Below are 24,000 nucleotides of genomic sequence, written 5' to 3'. Positions count from 1 at the left end.
TGCTGCTGTTGTTGTTGTTTATGTTGTTGTTGTTGTTGTTATTGTTGTTATTTTTGTTGTTGTTGTTGGCAGTGGTGGTGCTTGTGGCGGGTGGTGGTGGTGGTGGTGGTTAATGGGGAAGGTGGAGTGTCAGTGGTGAAGGTGGTGGTAGTGGTGGTGGTGATAGTGGTGTGCTAGAGGTGGAGTTGGTGGTGAAATTAATAACGCGAAATGAGCTTCCATTTATAAGCCAACGAAATGAGATTCTGAGCCACATGACCGTTTCGTAAACCGTTTTGTAAACAAATTAGCCTTAAACGCTCGACGTTCTCAAGTCCCCGTAGTCATGAATAGCAACAGACCACATCCGTAAAAACCTTGCTCACACGTACACACAAAAAAAACAAGCACGAAGGGTCTTGTACGCAAGCGCTCCCATGCACACACAGACACACACACACACACACACACACACACACACACACACACACACACTATGTAAGTAATTTTTATTGATCTCAAATTCTTTTATAAAAATGTAGAAACAATCAAACTTCCACACACTACAAATAAACATGAAATAGAATATGAAAGGCACTTATGGTCCAATACACACACACACACACACACACACACACACACACACACACACACACACACACATTCCTTATTGAGTCTTGGTCATCCTCTTTTAGAGATTTTGGTGGAACTTTTGCTGTTGCCTTAGACATATCAAAAGCTTCTGATAGAGTCTGGCACAAAGCTTTGATTTCTAAACTACCCTCCTACGGCTTCTATCCTTCTCTCTGTAACTTCATCTCATGTTTTCTTTCTGTCCATTCTATTGCTGCTGTGGTAGACCGTCACTGTTCTTCTAAATCTATTAACAGTGGTGCTTCTCAGAATTCTGTCCTGTCACCCACTCTCTTCCTATTATTCATCAATGATCTTCTACACCAAACTTCTTGTTCTATCCACTCCTACGCTGATGATACCACTCTGCACTTTTCCACGTCTTTTCATAAACGTCCACCCTTCAGGAAGTAAACAGTTCACACAGGGAAGCCACAGAACGTCTGACTTCTGATCTCTCAAAAAATTTCTGATACGGGCAGAGCAAACTTAGTATTGTTCAATGCCTCAAAAACTCAATTCCTTCATCTATCAACTCGACACAACCTTCCAGACAACTATCTCCTCTTCTTCAATGACACTCAACTGTCCCCCTCTTCTACACTGAACATTCTCGGTCTGTCCTTTTCTTTTAATCTAGACTGGAAATTTCGCATCTCATCTCTAGCTAAAACAGCTTCTATGAAGTTAGGTTTTCTGAGACGTCTCCGCCAGTTTTTCTCACCCTCCCCAGCTGCTAACTTTGTACAAGGGTCTTATCCATCCATGTATGGAGTATACTTCACATGTCTGGGGGTTCTATTCATACTGCTCTTCTAGACATGGTGGAATGAAAAACTTTCCGTCTCATCAACTCTCCTCTAACTGACTGTCTTCAGCCTCTCTCATCGCCGGAATGTTGCATCTCTTGCTATCTTCTACCGCTATTTTCATGCTAACTGCTCTTCTGATCTTGTTAACTGCATGCCTCCCCTCCTCCCGCAGCCTTGCTGCACAAGACTTTCTTCTTTCTCTCACCCCTATTCTGTTCACCACTCTAATGCAAGAGTTAACCAGTATTCCCAATCATTCATCCCCATCTCTGGTAAATTCCGGAATTCCCTTACTGTTTCAGTATTTCCATCTTCCTATAACTTGAATTCCTTCAAGAGGGAGGTTTCAAGACACTTATCCTTCAATTTTTGACCACCACTTCGGACCCTATTCGGGACCGGCATCTCAGTGGGCTTTTTTTTTTTTTTTATTGGATTTTTGTTGCCCTTGGCCGGTGTCCCTCCTACATAAACACACACACACACACACATACTATTAGATTCACTATTAAACAAAAAAAAATGAAACAGGATTTGCGGTAACGTCAATTTTCTAGAAATCCAGTATAATACTACTCCTATTATAATTACTATAGGTGTTGATTCGTTACTTTGCTGTTATGGTGAGATGATACAAACCAGTGTAATATGTTCTGCCCCTGTAGTGAAATATGTATCGTTTCAGTGGGCCTTGAAAAATTGCGGGAAAGGAACAGTGTGTGTGTGTGTGTGTGTGTGTGTGTGTGTGTGTGTGTGTGTGTGTGTGTGTGTGTGTGTGTGTGTGTGTGTGTGCTCGTTTCCTGTGAACACTATAACATACATGCCCAAACTTAAAGTAGTATTTTCTTGTTCATGGGCTTAATCTCAGAACTTTTTGCTACCACCTTGTACATGGTGACTATGATTTAATTTGTATTTTGTGCCATGTAATAATTCGTGACGTATTTACTTAAAAAGAAAAAAAAAATGATGTTATAAAAGGTACTGACTTCAAAAACCCAAAACAGTACGCATTCCTGAGCTGCAGAGCTCATACATTTTTAATTTCGTCAGTCCCCTGGCCCGTATTCTTGAACGTTCTGGAGTCTTATCTCGGCTTTTCCGATAGGCTCTAGTGGAAGTTATTGAAATTTTAGAAGATGTCTTTATGTTTCTACCGAGGTGGTGACAAAAAAATCAACACTCGGACGTTCGAGTCCTATCGGAAGCTGGCTATCGCCGAGTAGCCGAAGAACAGCGAAATGCTTCCCATCAGTCTTGTATTTGACGGCATTTGTATCAGGGAGCTCTGGGAAAGGGCAGGAGTCTTTCTAGAGATGTCATTCTGAAAACCTTCCTACTCCACCACAGGCGAAGGCTGGTCCTCTAAACTCCCACACAAATATTAGGGTAGGACGACCATTTAAACTCAGCAGAACTGCCAGCCGGCGTTACAGGCTAAGAAAAAGAGAAAGAGTTTCAACAAAGATTCTGCCTCATCAACAGGAAAAGCCTGTTTAATCATTTTTGTGCCATTGATAGTAATTCTGACGAGAAAACAAAGCAGTTCAGAATACGGACAATTCTCTCCTTTCTAAAGTACTATCAACATCATATTCACGGATGTTACTGAAAATGCAACAATCAGATTCACGCAATTATGATTAAAACTGTGAACACTTCCTATCTTACCTTCCGTTTTCTTTAAATTATGCAAGCCATCTAACTGTGCTATCAGAGGCTACGCTCTTTCCTGAGTCTGTGTGTAAAATATAAAAGTCTTCATAAATGTGTGTGTGTGTGTGTGTGTGTGTGTATAAAAGGAATAGGCAAGAAATGGTTCACATACATGGTTGTGGACGGGCAAAACACATGAGAATGTAATGCACAGACATAAGATAATTTCAGCAGGAAACTGGTTACATGGAAGAGATGGGAAATTATTATTATTAATATTATTATTATTATTATTTTTTTTTTTTGAGCGCTCAAGAACTGCTCTGTGTAGGTCAGTTGACCCTTAACATTTTCCTTATGTTATTTTCTTCGCAGCAGAACCAGTACCACTGCAAGCGACAGCAGCAGCAGCAATAGTAGTAGTAGTAGTAGTAGTAGTAGTGGTAGTGGTAGTTATCATGTTGTTGTTGTTGTTGTTGTTGTTGTTGTTGTTGATGATGATGATGATGATGATGATGATGATGATGATGATGATGATGATGATGATGATGATGATGATGATGATGATGGTGGTGGTGGTGGTGGTGATAATGTGTAGTAACCCCTTTACATTGTTCATCATCTTAAATTAATTTTTTTTTTTTTCCGCTTTTCATGATGGAATAATTTATTTTTATATAACATGTAATAACTGACTTATTTTATCACATATGCCGTAGACATTATATCATACAGATGTCACAAATTCTTTTAATCTTATACAGTCATTTGAACACTGTATATATTCCAAACAATGTTGTTTTCAGGAAAATGATATTTTCAACATGAATCGTTTACCACTTCTTACTATCATTTGTCACTATTATTATAATCATTACTTATATTACTATAACTCTGTGACATTACGGTATGTTTCTATTTCTTGTTTTACACACATACATTTACTCATACCTTACGATTGCACAACAGATTATCAAACATTTCATACAACTATATAATACTGTGGATCTACTTTATCCTATGAAACTATTCGCAGATTTTTTTCTACACAAATAATCAATCTGAAATAAAAAAAAACATTCTTCTTCATCTTAGTATGAGATTCCAGCTCAACTAACAAAAGCCATGAGGTCCACCGAGATGGCGATGGTGGTGGCGGCGGTGGATATGAAAATTATGACGATAATATTTGCTCTCTCCTTAAAATGACAATAATATAATCTGGCCTCTTGGGAAATACACACACACACACACACAATATATATATATATATATATATATATATATATATATATATATATATATATATATATATATATATATATATATATATATATATATATATATATATATATATATATATATATATATATATATATATATATATATATATATATATATATATATATATATATATATATATATAAAAGAACATAAGAACATAAGAACATAAGAAATAAGGGAAGCTGCAAGAAGCGACCAGGCTTACACGTGGCAGTCCCTGTATGAAACACTCCTACCTATTTCCATCTGTTATCCCCATCCATAAACCTGTCTAATCTTCTCTTAAAGCTCTCTAGTGTCCTACCACTAACTACATGATTACTGAGTCCGTTCCACTCATCTACCACTCTATTTGAGAACCAAATTTTTCCTATCTCCTTCCTAAACCTAAATTTTTCAAGCTTGAACCCGTTATTTCTTGTTCTACCCTGGTTGCTGATCCTAAGAATTTTGCTTACATCTCCCTTGTTATAACCCTTATACCACTTAAAGACTTCTATCAGGTCCCCTCTTAACCTACGTCTCTCTAGAGAATGTAAATTTAACCGCTTCAACCTCGCTTCGTAAGGAATACTCCTCATCCCCTGTATCCTTTTAGTCATTCTCCTCTGTACTGATTCTAATAGACCTATATCTTTCCTGTAATGTGGGGACCAAAACTGCACAGCGTAGTCTAGATGAGGTCTGACCAGCGCCAAGTATAACTTTAATATTACTTCCGGCCTTCTACTTTTAACACTCCTAAAAATGAATCCTAGTACCCTATTTGCCTTGTTTCTGGCTTCTATGCATTGTTTCCCTAGACGGAGTTCAGAGCTAACTCTAACTCCTAAATCTTTCTCGTACCCTGTACCTACCAGAGTTTGGGTGTTTAATGTGTACCTATTGTGTGGGTTTCCTCTACCTACGCTAAGCACTTTGCATTTATTGATATTAAATTGCATTTGCCATCTATCCGTCCATTCATTCATTCTATCTAAGTCTGTCTGCAAGGCGATGGCATCCGCTTCTGACCTAATTAATCTACCTATCTTTGTGTCATCCGCAAATTTACTAACATCGCTACTAATTCCACTATCTAAGTCATTGATATATATTAGAAATAATAATGGCCCTAATACTGATCCCTGTGGCACCCCACTAATGACATGACCCCACTCGGATTTCGAGCCGTTTATTAGCACTCTCTGTCGCCTGTTACCAAGCCATGACCCTATCCAACCTAACACCTTCCCATCTATCCCGTGCGCCCTAACCTTTCTCAGGAGCCTTTGATGGGGCACCTTGTCAAATGCTTTACTAAAGTCCAGATATAAGATATCATAACTATCACCATTATCTACTGCCTCGTACACCTTACTGTAAAAACTTAACAAGTTTGTCAGGCAAGACTTCCCCTTCGTGAAGTCATGCTGTGACTGATTTATCAAGTTATGTTTGTCTAAATGTTCCCTAATGTTCCTGGCTATTATTGACTAACATTTTACCTACAACTGAAGTTAAGCTGACAGGTCTATAATTAGACGCTAAAGTTTTATCCCCTTTCTTAAAGATGGGTACTACATTAGCCTGCCTCCACATTACTGGTACCTCACCCGACTCCAGTGATTTCCTAAAGACAGAAACTAACGGCTCACTAATAATCTTTTTACATTCCTTCAGTACTCTGGGATATATTTCATCAGGTCCTGGTGACTTGAACTTTTTAGCCTATCTATCTATCTATCTATCTATCTATCTATCTATCTATCTATCTATCTATCTATCTATCTATATATATATATATATATATATATATATATATATATATATATATATATATATATATATATATATATATATATATATATATATATATATATTCACAAGCCTTACCGTCGATTTGCAACTGTACTTCCCGAGAACAGAATGTATTTTTCCCCTGGAGTTTGTCAGAGTCTGAGCGCAAGAATAAATCCCTAGATGGAAGCAACATATGGATTTGGATTGGAGAGCGAAGAAGAGTTGGTAAAGGGATTATATACAGCACACCAATGTGACTGAGTGTCTTGAATAATATGAGCCGATGGAAAAAGCTGCCCTGAGTTCAGTGAGGTGGGAAAAGGGGGAAGAGGAACAGGAGGAAAGAGTTATAAAGGTGAAGGTGTGGAAGGGTGAAATCTTAAAGTAACGTTAGGAGTGAAAGAAGAGGCAAAGAAAACATGACAAGAGGAATGAAAATATGAAAGTTAATCAAAATACTGAAGAATGGGATGGATAGAGAAAAGTTTGAGGGCGTAAGAAGTAGTGTTACTACTACTACTACTACTACTACTACTGCTACTACTACTACTACTACTACTAAGTCATAATCTCCGAGGAGAAAATGATTTGCATGTACATAATTTCCCCTGACATCATGTTAGAGGGAGATTCACAGGAGGAGGAAAGTCAAAATGGAAAACTAAGAGAACTACGAGCAGGGAAGAATTGAAAACGAACAAATAAAAAAAAAAATCAAAACAACAAATCTAAGAAAAAGACTAATTTAATGCTGCGACGGACATGCATCCATAAAACACTGGAAATTAAAAGACTTATGCTGTACGAGTATATATATATATATATATATATATATATATATATATATATACGAGGTGTGTCATTAAAGTTCCAGGACTGGTGCCACACAAGTTTTATTTCACATCCAGGCTACAAACTATAGGTTATCTCCTTCGAAGTAATCCCCCTGGCACCGCATGCACTTGTCCATCCTTCTCTGCCAGGCTTGCATGCACTGCTGGAAGGATTCTTGCGGGATGCTCCTCAGCTCCGTCGTCACGGCCTTTTTGATGTCGTCCGCATCATCAAAACGGGTCCCCTTCATGACCTCCTTGAGCTTGGGGAAGAGGAAGAAGTCGCACGGAGCGAGGTCAGGTGAGTAGGGCGGTTGCTCCAGCACGGCGATGTTCTTCTTGGCCAAGAACTCTCTGATGCTCAGGGCATTGTGAGCAGGCGCATTGTCGTGGTGAAGCAGCCACGAGTTGCCCTGCCACAACTCCCGCCTCTTCTCGCGCACTGCACGAAGCAGACGCCGCAGTACTTCTTTGTACACATGTTGGTTGACTGTCTGGCCCTGTGGCAAGAACTCGCAGTGGACGATGCCCCTCACATCGAAGAAAGCGATCAACATGACCTTGAAGCTGGACCTGGACTGCCTTGCTTTCTTCGGCCGTGGCGACGCCGGACTCTTCCATTGAAGGCTCTGGCGTTTGGTCTCCGGGTCGTACTCAAATACCCAGGACTCATCGCCGGTGATGACTCTCCTGAGCAAGTCTGGTTCAGTTTCCAGACGCTCGAGGATGTCCTGACACACCTGCATGCGTCGTCCCTTCTGGTCATCGTTCAGGAGTCTCGGCACCATCTTCGCACAGACTTTCCGCATGCCCAGATCTTCAGTGATAATCTTCCACACGCTGTTGTGGTTCATGCCAAGCTCATCTGCGATCTTTCGAACAGTCAACCGACGATCGTCACGCACCATCTGCTTGACACGCTCAACATTGGCCTCATTCCTGCTCGTTGAGGGTCTTCCACTCCTGGGGTCATCTTCCACGTCCTCCCGGCCCTCTTTGAACCTCTTGCACCACTCAAAAACACGTGAGCGTGACATTGTCTCATCCCCGTACACTTTTTGCAGCATACCCAGTGCTTCTGACGGCGTTTTCCCCAACTGCACCAAAAACTTCAAGTTTGTTCGCTGTTCAGCGCTCATTGTTAAACGACCTGCAACAGAGGACATGATTTTAAAAGCACGTAAGAAAAAGATTAGTGACTGTAGAGGGTTGGGAGCGCAGTTGTATACTCCAGAAGGATTACTTTGAAGGGGAAATATGGTGGTTTGTGGCTTGGGTTTGAAATTCATCTTTTAGGACACCAGTCCTGGAACTTTAATGACACACCTCGTATATATATATATATATATAGAGAGAGAGAGAGAGAGAGAGAGAGAGAGAGAGAGAGAGAGAGAGAGAGAGAGAGAGAGAGAGAGAGAGAGAGAGAGAGAGAGAGAGAGAGAGAGAGAGAGAGAGAGAGAGAGAGAGAGAGAGAGAGAGAGAGAGAGAGAGAGAGAGAGAGAGAGAGAGAGAGAGAGAGAGATATATATATATATATATATATATATATATATATATATATATATATATATATATATATATATATATATATATATATATATATATATATATATTATTTTGACATCTTTTTCAGACTTGGCAGATTAAATACGAACTAAAAGGAAGGCGTAAGAAAAAAAAATGCGTGGAAAGTAAAGAAAACACTGCGAAGCAAGCTCGGAATAAGAGAGAGAGAGAGAGAGAGAGAGAGAGAGAGAGAGAGAGAGAGAGAGAGAGAGAGAGAGAGAGAGAGTCCGATACACGCAACTACGTCTCATTGCGTATTCAAACGCTGGTGACATGTACTAATACTTCAACTCTCATATCGTGATGTGCTGGAGTGCTCGGTCACAAACAGAATATTCCTGCCCTCTGCCGCCTGTGTTGCTAAGGAAGAAGAGCTTGTTGCGAGCAAAATTTTATGATGTTTCTTCTCGCCTACGGGAACTGCTGCAATTCTACGCTTTCAGGTAGACACCATGTTTCCATCAGTGAAGGCAGCGCTTTATAAATGTAGCAGTTATATCATCGCAACATCGCAACAAAAGCCACTTCATCTGAGTGATTCTTACTTTATAGCATTCTCTGAAACGTGAGGAGACCAGAGCTATAATATAACTGAAGTCGCATTAAGGCTTGACTTACGTAGGTAAACGCTTTCCATTCTTGAAAATAAAAGGGAAAGACTGTCATCATATTCACTTTATTCGCAATACTAGCATGTATATTTGATGCTGAAAAAAAATAAATGTAACTCGAAAATGAACAGTTCTGGCACACATCAAGTCTCTTTGTAACACATGGTGCGATGCTCAGCATATTTCATGTTCACAGTTAACGATGTCCTTATATTTTGAAATTCAGAATGATTTTACTAGGAAAATAACTGTTCTTTGGAGTACGGTCGTCTACGCAATTTCACAATCTAAAGTGTATTATATTATGTTTAACTTAATACGCTTCATTCTGCTTTGCCACTTTTGTTTAAGAATTCTGGCAGCATGACGAGTAAGTGCGGGCAGCGCGAAGCTCACCTCAATAACTATGTGCAAAAGAAAGCCTTGGTCGACTTTTGTAGTCCCCGGCCAGGCAGATCACACGTTATACCACTCGTAGTGTCGTTGATATGTTAACTTTCAAAATACAACAAGAAATGTTAGCGCTACACATGTTTCTGGAGGCATTTCTCGGTATTCCCTTAGAAGACGACTAAGAAAACAACACGATCTTTTGCTCACATCACCGGTTTGACAACGTGTCCGTTTTCTGTTACGCCACTAAACACAATACTGTATGCTATATTTCCAAGTCGCATAATAATGTAAATATGCGTCAAAAATGCTCGTAATAAGAATGCAGTCTGACACGCACACGTCCCTTCTCGACTTTACATTTACTCATCGTTTAAATTTTGATTACAGTTCAAGAGCACGTAAAGAGTATCCCACAGATGGATTTTGTGGAACTGTGATGTCAGAAGTTAAGGAAAGGAGTACCAGTAATATATGCCTGATAAAGTACAAAAATATAATCCAGCTGACGCTTTCTTTTGATAAATGTACTAATGTTCCAGTGAAGCCTTACGAAAATGGAAAGACGAAGACTGTCTAATGAAGCAGAAACGATGACTGAGTGTCGACAAGGAGGCGAGGGTGCTGCTGTAAAAAGTTGTACATCAGCATTTGAAACATGGAAAGATGCCGTTCAAGAGAATGAATGAAGAAGGGGTGATTTAATAGAGACGAAAGAAGAGGTTGCTGCAAATTTTACTTCACGAAAAGTATCAAGTAAGGAACAGAGATGCTGAAAAACCAAGATTGATTGTCAGAGTGATTGCAACGAAAAAAAAAAAAAAATTGGTTGAAGGAATATAGAATAAAACAATAGCACGTAGGCAGAGAAGATAAAGAAATTGCAGGTAAAATACTCAGGTAAAAAAAGGGAAGAGATGAGATAAAAGTACAGTCGGCTTCTAGAATAGTAAAAACAAAATAAAAGATGCAAATATATATTTTTTTTCGAAAGGTAAATGGCAAAAGGTGTCATTTACATAGTTATTGTGCATTGAGTTTGAGTAAGTTTGAGTAAAGAAAAGAAAAAAAATGACAGATTATATCTATTGTTCAGTACATCAAGAAAAAGGAAACACAAAGTTAGCTGTTATATACGCACAGGAATGCAACGTAGCTCTGATAAACTGTATATCAATCACTGGTCCGTTAAAAGATCTGTGATGGCAATAAGCTAAATGGTGGATATATATATATATATATATATATATATATATATATATATATATATATATATATATATATATATATATATATATATATATATATATATATATATATATATATATATAAGCGATGAGAGTGTGTGTGAGCGATATCTATTTCAAAGTTGACAATCCAGTGAATAAATAAGGATGGCAAACGAATGTGCCTGGCGTCCCTGTATGTACAAAAGGCATATAATTTATCCGAATGGAACATTTTCTAAAATCTATGGGCCAAGGGAGCGGTGGAGGAAGAGAGGAATGGACAGGGGACGGACTGGGAGTAAACACTGGACTATGCAAGAAGAAAGTCCGCCACGGGATGCAAGGAGAAGCTCAGAAGGAAGGAATGAGGCTTTGTGGGTGATTATAACTAAGAATAAACAGATGGTTAGGAAGCAACAAGACGGTTAGCATAAGGGCAGCTGGTACCGGATAATACTGAAGGAGCGGCGGAGGGATAGTTAACCCTTTGACTGCCACTTGGTACACCTTTCCCTAATTACTAATCACTCTGAGACATCTTTACTTGTTCAACAGCCATATTCAATCAATGAACTGGGAAGAAATTGCAAAATATACTCTTTTTTATCACTAATTTTCTTGTGCTTTTGCTTCCGGTGCTGCTAACTGTTTCGTGTCTTAGTGAAAAGGTTAAGACAGACAATATAGAGGGAAAGAGAAAATCTGCTACGCTGTTGTGGAGACTCGGACAAAAGGTTAAATGAATCATGGTGCAATAGTGAAGATAAAGACAGAAAGAAAAAAAAAAAAGAATTCTGGGAACGGAGGGAAAAGAAAGGTTAAAAGAAATCAATGAACGCCGGAAAAGATAAAAAAGAAAAAAAAAAAGAATGGAGCGCACACTGCGATCTAAAGGTGAAAAATGAGGATAAAAAAAGTGCTATTGTAAAAGTCGATAACTTCCACCACCACCACTACCCCCACCACCGTCACCATCATCACCACCGCCTCCACCATCACCACTGCCACCCACTCACCATGTCAGGGTCGTGAGCGGGGAGCGAGGCCAGGAGAGTTCCGGGCTGGGCGTCCTCCCTGATCGTGATGTGGGCGTGCGGGCGAGCGAAGAGCGGCGGGTTGTCATTTACGTCCAGGAGTTTTACTGAGATCCAGGCAGAGTCCATGTGGTTCGGGTCTTTCCAGGCGCCAGGACCCTACAGGAGGAGGAGGAGGAGGAGGAGGAGGAAAAGGGAAAGATGACGAAGTAGATAGTAGGGAAACAACAAGGAAATGGATGGAAGGGGAAGAGAAGCGGACAGGGAAAAAAAGTCATATAGGGAAAAGGGGTGAAAGAGGAAATAGAAGAGACAGTGGAAGGAAGGCGTGAGGGGGACAGGTTAGGTGAATAGTAAATACTTCGAGAGCGATGGAAACACTCGTGCATGCAGCAAGCGAAGGGGAAAGGCATTGTAACCTTCTCCTTCCTAATGGACGCACGCTAAGTAGTGTGTCCCAAAAGTCCTCGTTGTTTTCCTTTCAGGGCATCAGACGTTTACGACAAAAACAGCAAGCAAAACAATAACGTTAACTCTTTGTCTTCTTATAACTGCTATTTTCTTACACTATTCAGTTCTTTTCCTCACTATTCTTATAATCTTCAATCCTTTTATCGCCATTCTTTCTCTCTTCCATCCATTCTGCACCATTCTTATAGTATTCAATTACTGTATCAGTATTTTAAATAATTTAATTAATTTTCCACTCTTACATTACTATTCTTTTTTCATTATTTCTACATAATTCAATTTCCTTTCAATGCTCTTACATTACTCAATCTCTTTTCATCATTTTTTTTTTTACAATTCACTACCATTTTTTATTGATACTAAGCCGATTCAACTCCTTTTAGACTATTCTTATACTAATCAACCACCAACCCCACCCTTCTCACTACTTATATACGATTCAACTCCCCTTTCATACATAGATCATAGGCATTAACACTCCTGCTGCTCTGGAGAATACCGATCTCAACTTGATGGATGGCACGACAACCCTCCACCACGACGCCCGCCACTCACAGGCACTCATTCTCTCCCCCGACACTCACCCCGTCCGTCACCTGCACCGTGAACTTGAAGCCTTGCCGGTGTGTCTCGTCCTCGTAGTCTAGTGGCTCGGTTGCGTAAAGCTGCCCCACCGCGCCCACCGTCCTCACCGTAAACAGCTGCCACCCACGCCCGCTTCCCGCCAATACCTGCGAGGAAGGTGGGGAGCCATTGGTGATGTTTATGTATATTCAGTCTTAAAGTGCGAAGTGGAGTGCTTCGGAAAGGCTGTAAAGGAAGACGTTCTGTTGTTGACGTGTGGTTTACAGGTAACAATATTGCTTACGTAACGCACACTAATTGGAAGCTAACCGGTGCTCTGTTCCATGGAATTACTACTACTACTACTACTACTACTACTACTACAACTGCTGCTGCTGCTACTGCTACTGCTATTACTAACAGTACACCTAATGCTACTACTATTACTACTACTACTACTACTACTACTACTACTACTACTACTACTACTACTACTACTATTACTAACAGTACAGCAACTACTACTACGACTACTACTACTAAAACCATTACAACTTCTATCATAACAACGACAACAACTTCTATTTCTACTACTACCCCTATAACAACAACAACAACAACTACTACCACACCACTACTAATACTACTACACTCTCTCTTGCTATCCCACCATATCATCTCTTCCCTCACCTCGTTACTGAGAGAGAGAGAGAGAGAGAGAGAGAGAGAGAGAGAGAGAGAGAGAGAGAGAGAAACAATTCGTGCAACCCATACCCATGCATCCTTCCTCACTCGACGTCTCACCCTGTAATAGAAGTAGCTGGCGGCGTCCCTGTCCGAGGCGGCAATCTCCAGCAGTGTGGTGTTCGCTGTTCCCGAGTTGCCCCACGTCTCCTGTACAGTCAGGTCCCATCTCTTCCTGGCCAGACGAGGCGGGTTGTCATCGATGTCAGACACGCGTATGATAACAGTACATGTGCCTGCGGGAGTGGCAGGAGGAAAGGGTGTAAGTGGTGGGGAGGCAGGGATCGAGAGAGAGAGAGAAAGAGAGAAAGAGAGAGAGAGAGAGAGAGAGAGAGAGAGAGAGAGAGAGAGAGAGAGAGAGAGAGAGAGAGAGAGAGAGAGAGAGAGAGAGAGAGAGAGAGAGAGAGAGAGAGAGAAAGGGGGGGGGAGGTTCAGAGGCTAAATGTTATTGGAATTTACATACATAATGGAAACGTTTCTGGGCACTGAAAATAATTGATTTGTAAAATGGATACTTCAATTACGAACGTTAACAAAGCACAATTTACTTTAAATGTAAAAACGACAAATTATTTATCTTTTTTTATAATAATACTGGAGCATGCATGTTTTTCTAAATATTATTTCATGGGGTCGCTCAAGAAATTAAACCTTTAGTACTTCGTGCTTTAAAGTAGGGTAAGTTTATTATGGACATAACATGCTTTTTTCTTCAATGTTAGTGCTGTTCTTAATTTTAAATGAAGCTAAAATTCTGCTGTTTTTTTTTTATGCAAAGTTTGACGCTCACGCATAATTAATTGCCCACCGGAGAGAACACATTATCTTCATCTTCATAATGATAATACTACTATATGTCATTGCAGGACAAAGTTATCCTCGTTAGGTGGGATGGATCACGCCATTTGACGCGTCACGCTGGATTATCATGTCTTGGAGGGGTTGCAGGGCTGCACGGTTGCAGCTCCTCGGCTTATATCCCTACCATATTAACTAATACATGAACAGGAGCCGTAATGCCAAATAAGAGAAGTCCAAATTGTCTCAAATAAAGCTGGGACTGGAGACCTCTTTGATGTGCACCCAACTCGCTGAAGACTACACCATCGGTTCCGACAAGTGCAATGAAGGCAAAGCCGAATCCGCACCCACATTGTGGTCTGTAGCGTGTTTTGTGTTAGTGGTGGCGTTGAAAACCAATCTTCTGTTGTCTGGAAACCCAATGTGCGCGTTGTCTGGCCAGTTGGTTGTGTCGAGAGTTCCAGACACCCATGCCATCCATCATGTTTGAAAAAAAAAAAAAAAATCCTGAGTGTGGTATTATATGATTGTATTGGGATGCTCAAAGGTATCTTTTATGTGTAAACTGCAACACATCTTAAAAAAAAATAAAATAAAATACGGAGGATGTCACATTCTGAAATGTTACACGGCTCAAATTACTAAAAGGAAAATTTTAATGATAATGTCGTTGATTAGCTGTCACTAAGATCTAAAAGAAAATATTATTAATCAGCTGACACTGGCAGTGGTCTGTACATATATTCCCGCCTGGCGAAGCCTCAAGACCTAGCACTACAAGGCGATTTATTTCCACATCACAGGAGGTCTCCGATCATGCGTTGCAAAGCGTGATGTGGACAAGCTTTGAGCAATGGGTAAAAAGAAGACTAGCTATCTCGTCATCACTATTTGTTCATTCCTATCACTACTGCTTTTCATACCACTGTGAATAGAAAAAAAAAAAAAATGGAAAAAGAAAATCATCAAAGAGTGAGTGAGTGAGTGAGTGGGTGGTGCCGTGAGCTGCGGGCAAGCTGGATCCGACCCACGCGCATCAACCAACCGGTATTTTCAGCAATTCATTATTCAAAAAGCACCGGCAAGTCTGATGGTGGAGAAAAATTTCAATAGCAACGAGAAATGTCTATCCCTAATGTCTATATTTGGATTTCCATGCAATGTTTGTCTTTGTCACTAATACTGCAAATATTGCTGTTCCTATTACGGTCTGAAAACTATGAAGCACTGGGATGTTATAGAGAGGCAGCGTCACAATGGAGTCGCTCAGGTAACAGGCAATTAGTAAACGAAGACAAAAACTATATACGTATTTTGCTGAGATCACGTCTGATTAGTAGAACACAAAGTATGAGATGTATCTTATTGCAATTTAGCATAGATTTGATTAGCAGCAAAAAAAAATTGAAGACTGTTTCCCTGGAAATGGGTGTAAATTTGATTACCGACGAGGAGGTAAGCATGAAGACTATGACTGGAATGCCAATACTCTCAAATGTATGATAATTTACTGCCACTTCCTCATTCTCATTCTTTGTTCAGTGCTTCTGCAGATAATGACTTCGGTACATATTTTTCTCAGGATTTTTTGAGTAGGAAGAATGGCAATACAAAAAGAAAGAAAAAAAAATTCCGCGGACGAAAAAGGAGACTTGGCCGCTCAGTTCATGTCACCGAACCATGAAAAAATAAAAAGCCCTGAAAAATTTCCACAAAGGATAAAAAGATCGTTTCCTTCGCATCGCGGTACGTGGCTTCTTCATCTCGCTAATGTCCCTGCATATCCTTGATGGACTAGGGATGAGAAGAGGGTTAAAATAAAATACCTAGGAAAATAGCAATAAACGAAAAGCGGCTAGAAATGAAAGTTAATAAACAGAACTTGCCTTTATCCTGCAGCTTAATAGTAATTCCTGCAAATGATGGTGATGGCCGAAGCATACCTTGCTCACCAATGCCAACTGACCATCGGCTTGAAGAAAAAAGTAAGAACCCTCACGAACCTATTGGCTGCTGAAGGTGGTGGCGGAAGTACACTCCACTGCCTAGGCCAAATAGCCTCACCAGCTTCTCCATCTCCTCACCTTAATGGGCAATTTACAAGTCTCACTAAACTATGGACTTCATCACAATAACCTGACGCAATCTCGAAACACAGTCTTCCCTCCTCAAAACAAACGAAGAAATATTGACTCCGGTGCGCACATTTTTTTTTCTCTTAGATAACGACACACACACACACACACACACACCAAGTTTCTTCATTACTTGTGTTTAAGGAGTTTGTCTTTGTGTTCACTTCGCGTCCTTTCACCTAACTTTATCCTCCCTATATAAAAAATGAAGTGCCAAAGTTTTAAAAGCCTTAGGGCCACCGGAACAAAAAGTCAATGGGATGTAATCAGGCATGACATTCTCCACTATGGTTTCAGTACAATGGCGGAGGAGCAGCTTTTATTTATGAGGTGGTTTGTGTAGTGACCTGGGCTCATATTCTGAAACACTTCTGCGCCGCACCTCCACTAATCTCAAAAGGCCCTACTTGAAATACACGGGGTTTTAAGGATATTTTTACGGTTCTAGTATTGGATTAACTGGATTTCTACATAACTGAAAGGAAAAAGTAGTCTTGAGAATTCTGCTAATTATTTCTGTGGTCTTTGAAAATTGTCTTGGTGAGAGAGCAAAGTGTTTCTGAATACGTGCCTAGCTGGATGTGTTATAAGTCTTGACCATACAGGATGAGAGCTGAATCCTAGTTTCTTTTGGTTAATAGTCTCTGTTTTCATTCTAAATTTGCTGTCCATCCTGAGTGCACGAGTATCACATTCACCAGTTTCACCATGTCACCAGCACCGCTACGGCCTCCACCACCATCACTGTTACCATCACCACTATTGTCAGTATACGAGTGTCACTGTCATCGTTTTCATCACTGTCACCAGCACCACTACAGCCACCATCATCAATACAATTGCCATCATCACTATTATGAACACCTTCCTACCACCTCCATTACTAACAACACCATTACTATCACAACCCTCCGCACCATTCAGATATTATTGATTTCAGTACCAATACAATACCATTGCAACCATAACCTTATAATTTTCATAACTATTACCATCACCATAGTCTTCAACACCAGTACTACCACCAGTACAACACCAACTTCAACACCAGTACTACCTTCACTACCAGAACAACAACTATCATCATCACTATCAACCACCACTGACATACAACTTATTTTTTCATCATTTTCGATTGGAATATGCAAGTTATTATTATTATTATTATTATTATTATTATTATTATTATTATTATATAATAATAATAATAATAATAATAATAATAATAATAATAATAATAATAATAATAATAATAATTATTATTATTTTATTTATTTATTTAATTTTTTTTACGGAATATCAATCTCCTTTTTAAAGTGAACCACGCATCGCACAATTTCTCATCATGTTAAGTCTTTCACGCAAGAATGAAGTGTCTCGGTGTAATTTTAATTCAAATATTTGCATGACATCTCCTGATGCCTAAATGATTTCTTCGTCACGATAAGCAGCACGGAAATGAACAAAAACTCATCTGAACAAACCTATCAAACGTGGTGAATACACAGCCATTATAGTTTTAAGAGTGGGTTGGATAAATTTATGGATGATGATGATGATGACAGATAGTAAACTTAGATTCTATGGAACCACCTTATGTAGAGCAACTCGTATTTTGAAGTCCTGTTATCTTTTTATATTCTCATTTCTGCGATATATCACACCATCAATAAAGAATAAAAAAAATATAAAAAAAATTGCATGTCTTTTATGATCGAAAGAATCTAATTTACTTGAGACAATATAACACCAAACAATAACAAGGGTAGCTGCAGGAGACCACCAAGCCTACACGTGGCAATCCCTGCATGTTCGACAAATCCCAGTCACGCCTCACCCTCTTCCTTCCCTTGACGTCTGGCCTTGCTCCAGCACGTCCGAGAGACTAATGAGAGCACCTCCAAGCACCTCGCCTCCCTCCCTCAGCACCGTGTGTCTCCTCACAATTAGTGTTTCATTTCTGAGCGAACCGAGTGAACAGCTGAAGTAATACAATTGCCTTTCTTCTAACAATGTTTCACAGCCATGTATTACTGAAAACGGATGCAGAATTTGTGCCTAATTGGGTAACTACTTAAATCGACGTCTCTCTCTCTCTCTCTCTCTCTCTCTCTCTCTCTCTCTCTCTCTCTCTCTCTCTCGTATACATTAATCTATGTATCTCTTTATTTTATTTTTTTATTTATTTTTTTTGCATTTTTTTCAATTTTTTTCTACTAAATATTTTCCCGTTCTGTTTGAGCACACCCTCGTTAAAGTACACACCGGCCTCGCACGTGTCCCGTCACCACACACACACACACACACTACCGCGTAGTGTAGTGGTTAACACGCTCAGCTCACAACCAAGAAGACCCGGGTTCGAATCCCGGCCGCGGCGAGGCAAATGAGCGAGCCTCTTAATGTGTAGCCCCTGTTCACCTAGCAGCAAGTAGATACGGGATGTAACCCGAGGGGCTGTGACCTCGCTGTCCCGGTGTGTGGTGTGTGTGGTCTCAGTCCTACCCAAAGATTGGTCACTATGAGCTCTGAGCTCTTTCCGTAGGGGAACGGCTGGCTGGGTGACCAGCAGACGACCGTAGGAGAATCACACACACACACACACACAAACACAGACCGATGTCAAGTCTGTTACGACCGAACAAGCCAAATGCACAGCACCAGAATAATTAACAGAAACACATGACGGGAGGTGATTAATATTTCAGCTCTTCTGGATGTGATGTTTGCCTATGTCACCTGCATTTGTTCTTGCGACATTCCTATTTTTTTTTTTTTTATGTAGGAGGGGCACCGCCCAAAGGCAACACAATTGTAATAATAATAATAAAAAAGCCAACTGAGGTGCCGGTCCCCGAACAGAGTCAAAAGCGGTCGTCAAAAATTAAAGGATAAGTGTCTTGAAACCTCAATCTTGAAAGAGTTCACGTCATAGCGAGAAGGAAATACAAAAGCAGGAAGGGAGTTTCAGAGTTTACCAGAGAAAGGGATGAATGATTAAAAATACTGGTTAACTCCTGCATTAATGAGGTGGGCAAAATAGGGATGAGAGAAAGAAGAAAGTCTTATGCAGCGAGGCCGCAAGAAGATGGGAGGCATGCAGTAAGCAAGATCAAGAGAGCAGTTAGCATAAAAATAGCGTTAGACAGCAAGAGATGCAACACTGCGGGGATGAGAGAGAGGCTGAAGACAGTGAGAGGAGGGAAGTTGATAAGACGAAAAGCTTTTGATTCCACCCCGTCTAAAAGTGCGGTATGAGTGGAACCCTCCCCCCCCCCTCAATATATGTAAAACATACTCCATACATGGACGGATAAGGCCCCTGTACAGAGTTAGCAGCTGTGGGGGTGAGAAAAACTGGTGGGAACGACTCAGAACACAACTTCATAGAAGCTGTTTTAGCTAGAGATGATATGTAAAGTTTCCAGTTTAAATTGTAAGTAAAAGACAGACCGAGGATGATCAGTGTAGAAGAAGGGGACAATTGAGTGTCATTGAAGAAGAGGGGATAGTTATCTGGAGGGTTGTGTCGAATTGATAGATGGAGGAATTGAGTTTTTGAGGTACTGAACAATATTAAGTTTGATCTGCCCCAATCAGAAATTTTAGAGAGATCAGAAGTCGGCGGCGCCGGGGAAACGAACAAAGGTAAGGGTGGTGAACAACGCTGTAGGCACTTCCGGGACGCTGCACTATCATAGCACATGCCGTCACCTTTTATAACAAAAAAGCTACAGGTCAAAACAGTCACCTCGCTCTCTTTCCCTTTTGACGTGACTAGAACCTGCCCTGCAGTCCTGACAATCCCACACCACATAATTGCGCTGTGGTGGCAGCTTACAAGGACTGTACACAGCTAGTGAATTTAAGTGTGTTGGTGAGAGTTTGTTACTTTCCCACCACGTGAGAGAAATGTATTTTGGAATGTTACGTGAATTACATTCCTCAAAACATGTTTTTGCTGGATGCAAAACGTTTTCAGTGTGAATATAGCCTGCTCATTTTATTTACCTCCTGATAATGTGAAAAAAAAACCCACAACACTGCGGTTAATTCCACAAAGCCGGTCAACACAATATGGCCTGAACACAAAACAGACAGCACTTGATGTTCCACGATATTAGTAGCAGCAAATTACGGTACGAGTGGTGGGCTTTGAAGGTTTAACATCGGAAGTGGACATCAAACGTAAGGCTAAAGAGGACATGGTGAGTTCCCTCGAGGCTGATCGGACGCGCTAACTGCACCGTGAGATCAGGTAACAAAGGAATGCGTTCCTGATATTTGTGACATGAATTCTGCTAAGGCCGAATTTTAATTAATGTCATTAAATAATAACTGCTATTATCATCTTCAGCTTCGATGACTGTACTGTAGAACAAAGGCCTCCTCCAACTTAGTTTTTTTCTGTGAAGTTGTGCCTTGATTACATTCTTGTGCCTGCAGGAAGTATAAGAATTCAATATTTAGAGGTATACACACATGAAAAAGAGATTAAGACAAAAAATAAAGATGGGGGGAAAAGAAAGGAAGAAAAGAAAGAAAGGAAGAAAAAACAACAACAGGCCAGTAGAAAACTACTCACTGACCCTCGCTCTACTGAAATGTTAAAAAAGGATCTAGGTCAGTCTAGTTCCAGAAGAGTTTTAATACCTTTCCTGAAAATGTTCGGGTCATTGGAAGAAAGGAAAAACCCGTATACTAAAAAAGCCTTTTCCTGTTATAACGATTATATTTCAAAGGCTACAGAAATATCAGTCAGGATCTCATGGGTGTTTCTGTCATTGATGATGTAGAATCCATGTTAAACTATCACCTGAATCATTAAAAAAACACACCCTTAAATGCTCAATAACTCCCAGTACAGCTTGTTAAATGCAGTTCAAATAAAAAGCTGTAACCTTTCACAATACGAAGCTGAGTGTATCAAAGTTCACCAATTAAGGCGATGAAGTGGGATACTGGTTAACATTTTACTGACACGTGAAGGGAATACGAAAGTAAATAGAAAGTCTGGTGCAGCGTGATGGCGGTAAGGGGCGAGGCGTGCAGTTAACAACTTCAGAGGAGCAGTAACCGTGAAACAGAGGTGGAAGACAGCAAAGGATGCGTCGCCGTGAGGGGCCTTAGGAGACTGAGGACAGACAGTTATTCAATTACTGTTACTGGATCGCTGTTTGAGGAATGCATATCGTCTTTCAGATAAAAGATCGAGAGTTGATTGTAGTTTGAGACTTCCTTCTCTGGGCACTTCAGCCACTTACATAGAAATTCAGGAAGTAAGAATTATAGATAGTGTGCACTGAAACATAGAAAGCAACGATGCATACTCAGGCAGCCTGTTTGCACACACCCACAATACTTTTAATTATATTTTTTACTATACTCTTAGTATTTGAAACAGGAAAGAAATATTGTTAAAATATAAAACAGTCATCGGACAAAACTGAACGTTTAGATATATTTGTTTGTGACAACAATACTGCAGCAAATACGATATATTTTTTAAATGTGGTAAATTCTGCACAACAAAACACATTTGTTAGATGTAGAAAATCCATTTTGCTCAGTTTAAGGACGTTAACAGCTTCGCTATCCTTCCCAGGCAGGGTCCAGACCTGCATAGACGCAGGCATGTTAACAGGCGTAAAAAAGTTAGAGTGAGGAAGAATGAAGAAAAAAAATCCTGAATAAATTGGTAGCAAAGGCGTGAGTGATGAACTTGTATGTAAAGGCAGAAGAGCCCGCAATGGTGACATCCCGACAGGGGAGGGAAAGAAGAAGACGATGAAAAGAAAATACTGGAGATATTTTGTCTATTCCTCAAAAACCACAAAGATAATTGAGGCTGTTAAGACACATATATTTTCACGAAATAAACTTTGCCGTATCGTAAAATAGATCCTGCATAACTCCAGGCAGGCGGCAGCTGTCAGATAAGTGTGAGTTTTAGTTAGTTTACTGTGGTACAGCAAACTATCTATTGTTGACTACGACACGAAGCTGAGTCAATAATTTCCAGTTTTAGAGTCAGAGAAGGAATGTGCGTGAGGTTTACGAGTACGTTTCCATGGCAGAGATATGCCTGTGTTTTGTACTGGCCATTATCACAGGCAGCAGTGATAGTACGGAAAGTCAGAATAGTCAGCTGCGCAATAAGTACTTCTCACAATGTTATTAAATTCTCTCTCTCTCTCTCTCTCTCTCTCTCTCTCTCTCTCTCTCTCTCTCTCTCTCTCTCTCTCTCTCTCTCTCTCTCCACGTCAAGGGAAGGAACATGCTTCCAGCCAACAATGGTTTGTGTTTACATTGGGCGGCAATTCGGATGCCCATTACAAACGTCTCTTAAAGTCGAGGGGCTACTCGTGCTCTTCCCTCAGGACCACACGCCTCATGCTGCCATCGCTGCAGGAAATGTGAAATGTCCCGTCAAATGATAATTATCCTTTGTAAAATAATATTATTAGCAGCAACTAAAGTCATAGAATTACTTCATTGTCTATACCAAGCTACGAAATTTGCTAAATTAATGCACAATGAATCTTTGATGGAAAGAAACCAAACAAATATGCAATAATAAAGTGGATCTGAACTTAGATTGTATAGTACTACTAATAAATACAAGCAAGTTTCATATGATAAACTGCAGCGATGGTTTTCATATATTTACCTTTTGTAAATTTGTTATAGCATTTATCCGTGTCACGAGCTGAACCCCTACTCGATGTCAAGATATTAACGCTCGTAATAGAACATTACTACAAGAGCGCACTGCAAGCTGAGTCGATGACTTGTAAGCTGCTTGTTTGAGATTCAAACGTAATACAGACAGAGGTGGTGGATAAGCCAAATCACCTCCACCATCCAGGAAACTTTTTTGTGCCCCTCAGGAAAACAAAACAAAAACAAAAAACAAAAAGCTTGATAATGGTGGCCCCTGAGATTCTAAAAAAAAAAAAAAATAAATAAATAATAATAATAACATGAGCAATGGCTCGTAACGCTGTTTTTTGGTTGTGTTGCAAATGAGGAAAGGCTTATTATTGTTCCAGATTAAAAGTGGAATATTATACAAAGCAAATGAACCCTTTGGTTGCTATGAATTGTCTTCTCGTCTAGCTAAATAAAATATTGTGGTGCAAGAGTCGTGTGTAATTTCGTAACACCCCACTGACAGCAAGACGAGTTATCCAAGTTGCTGAAACGCTTTTGTGTTAATAATATCAAATAATATCATAATTTGCTCAGAAAGATTGCCAATGGCAATTTTACTGATCGCCAATAGTAGCCAAAGCATGAACACCAACCAGTGAGACGCAATTCTTGTTACTTAAATATGATACTGTGACGGGAGTTTTCTCTTTTCAATGGTGCTCAGATAAATCATACGATGATCATATATCATATCCATGTTTTTCTTTGTCTTTTGACTAAGTAGGCTTATGGAAATGATGTACTACTCATATGCATTTG

General features: G+C 40.0%; 1 protein-coding gene across 4 annotated transcripts in view; it reads right to left on the bottom strand.

Annotated features, from left to right (window-relative positions):
• The window catches only part of LOC135100455 (neural-cadherin-like), a 78,226-nt gene that overhangs the window by 48,373 nt on the left and 5,853 nt on the right, over window positions 1-24,000 (bottom strand). For all 4 annotated transcript variants that reach the window (XM_064003369.1, XM_064003370.1, XM_064003367.1 and 1 more), the window contains exons 3-5: window positions 13,652-13,827; window positions 12,868-13,014; window positions 11,795-11,971 (exon numbers count right to left, since the gene is read on the bottom strand). In XM_064003369.1, the coding sequence (XP_063859439.1) occupies window positions 11,795-11,971; window positions 12,868-13,014; window positions 13,652-13,827 (500 nt within the window). The remainder of the gene's footprint in view (window positions 1-11,794; window positions 11,972-12,867; window positions 13,015-13,651; window positions 13,828-24,000) is intronic.

Source organism: Scylla paramamosain, chromosome 5 (genome assembly GCF_035594125.1).
Source record: "Scylla paramamosain isolate STU-SP2022 chromosome 5, ASM3559412v1, whole genome shotgun sequence".
NCBI classification, from domain to species: domain Eukaryota; kingdom Metazoa; phylum Arthropoda; class Malacostraca; order Decapoda; family Portunidae; genus Scylla; species Scylla paramamosain.
This window is presented reverse-complemented; position numbering and strand designations above follow the sequence as displayed.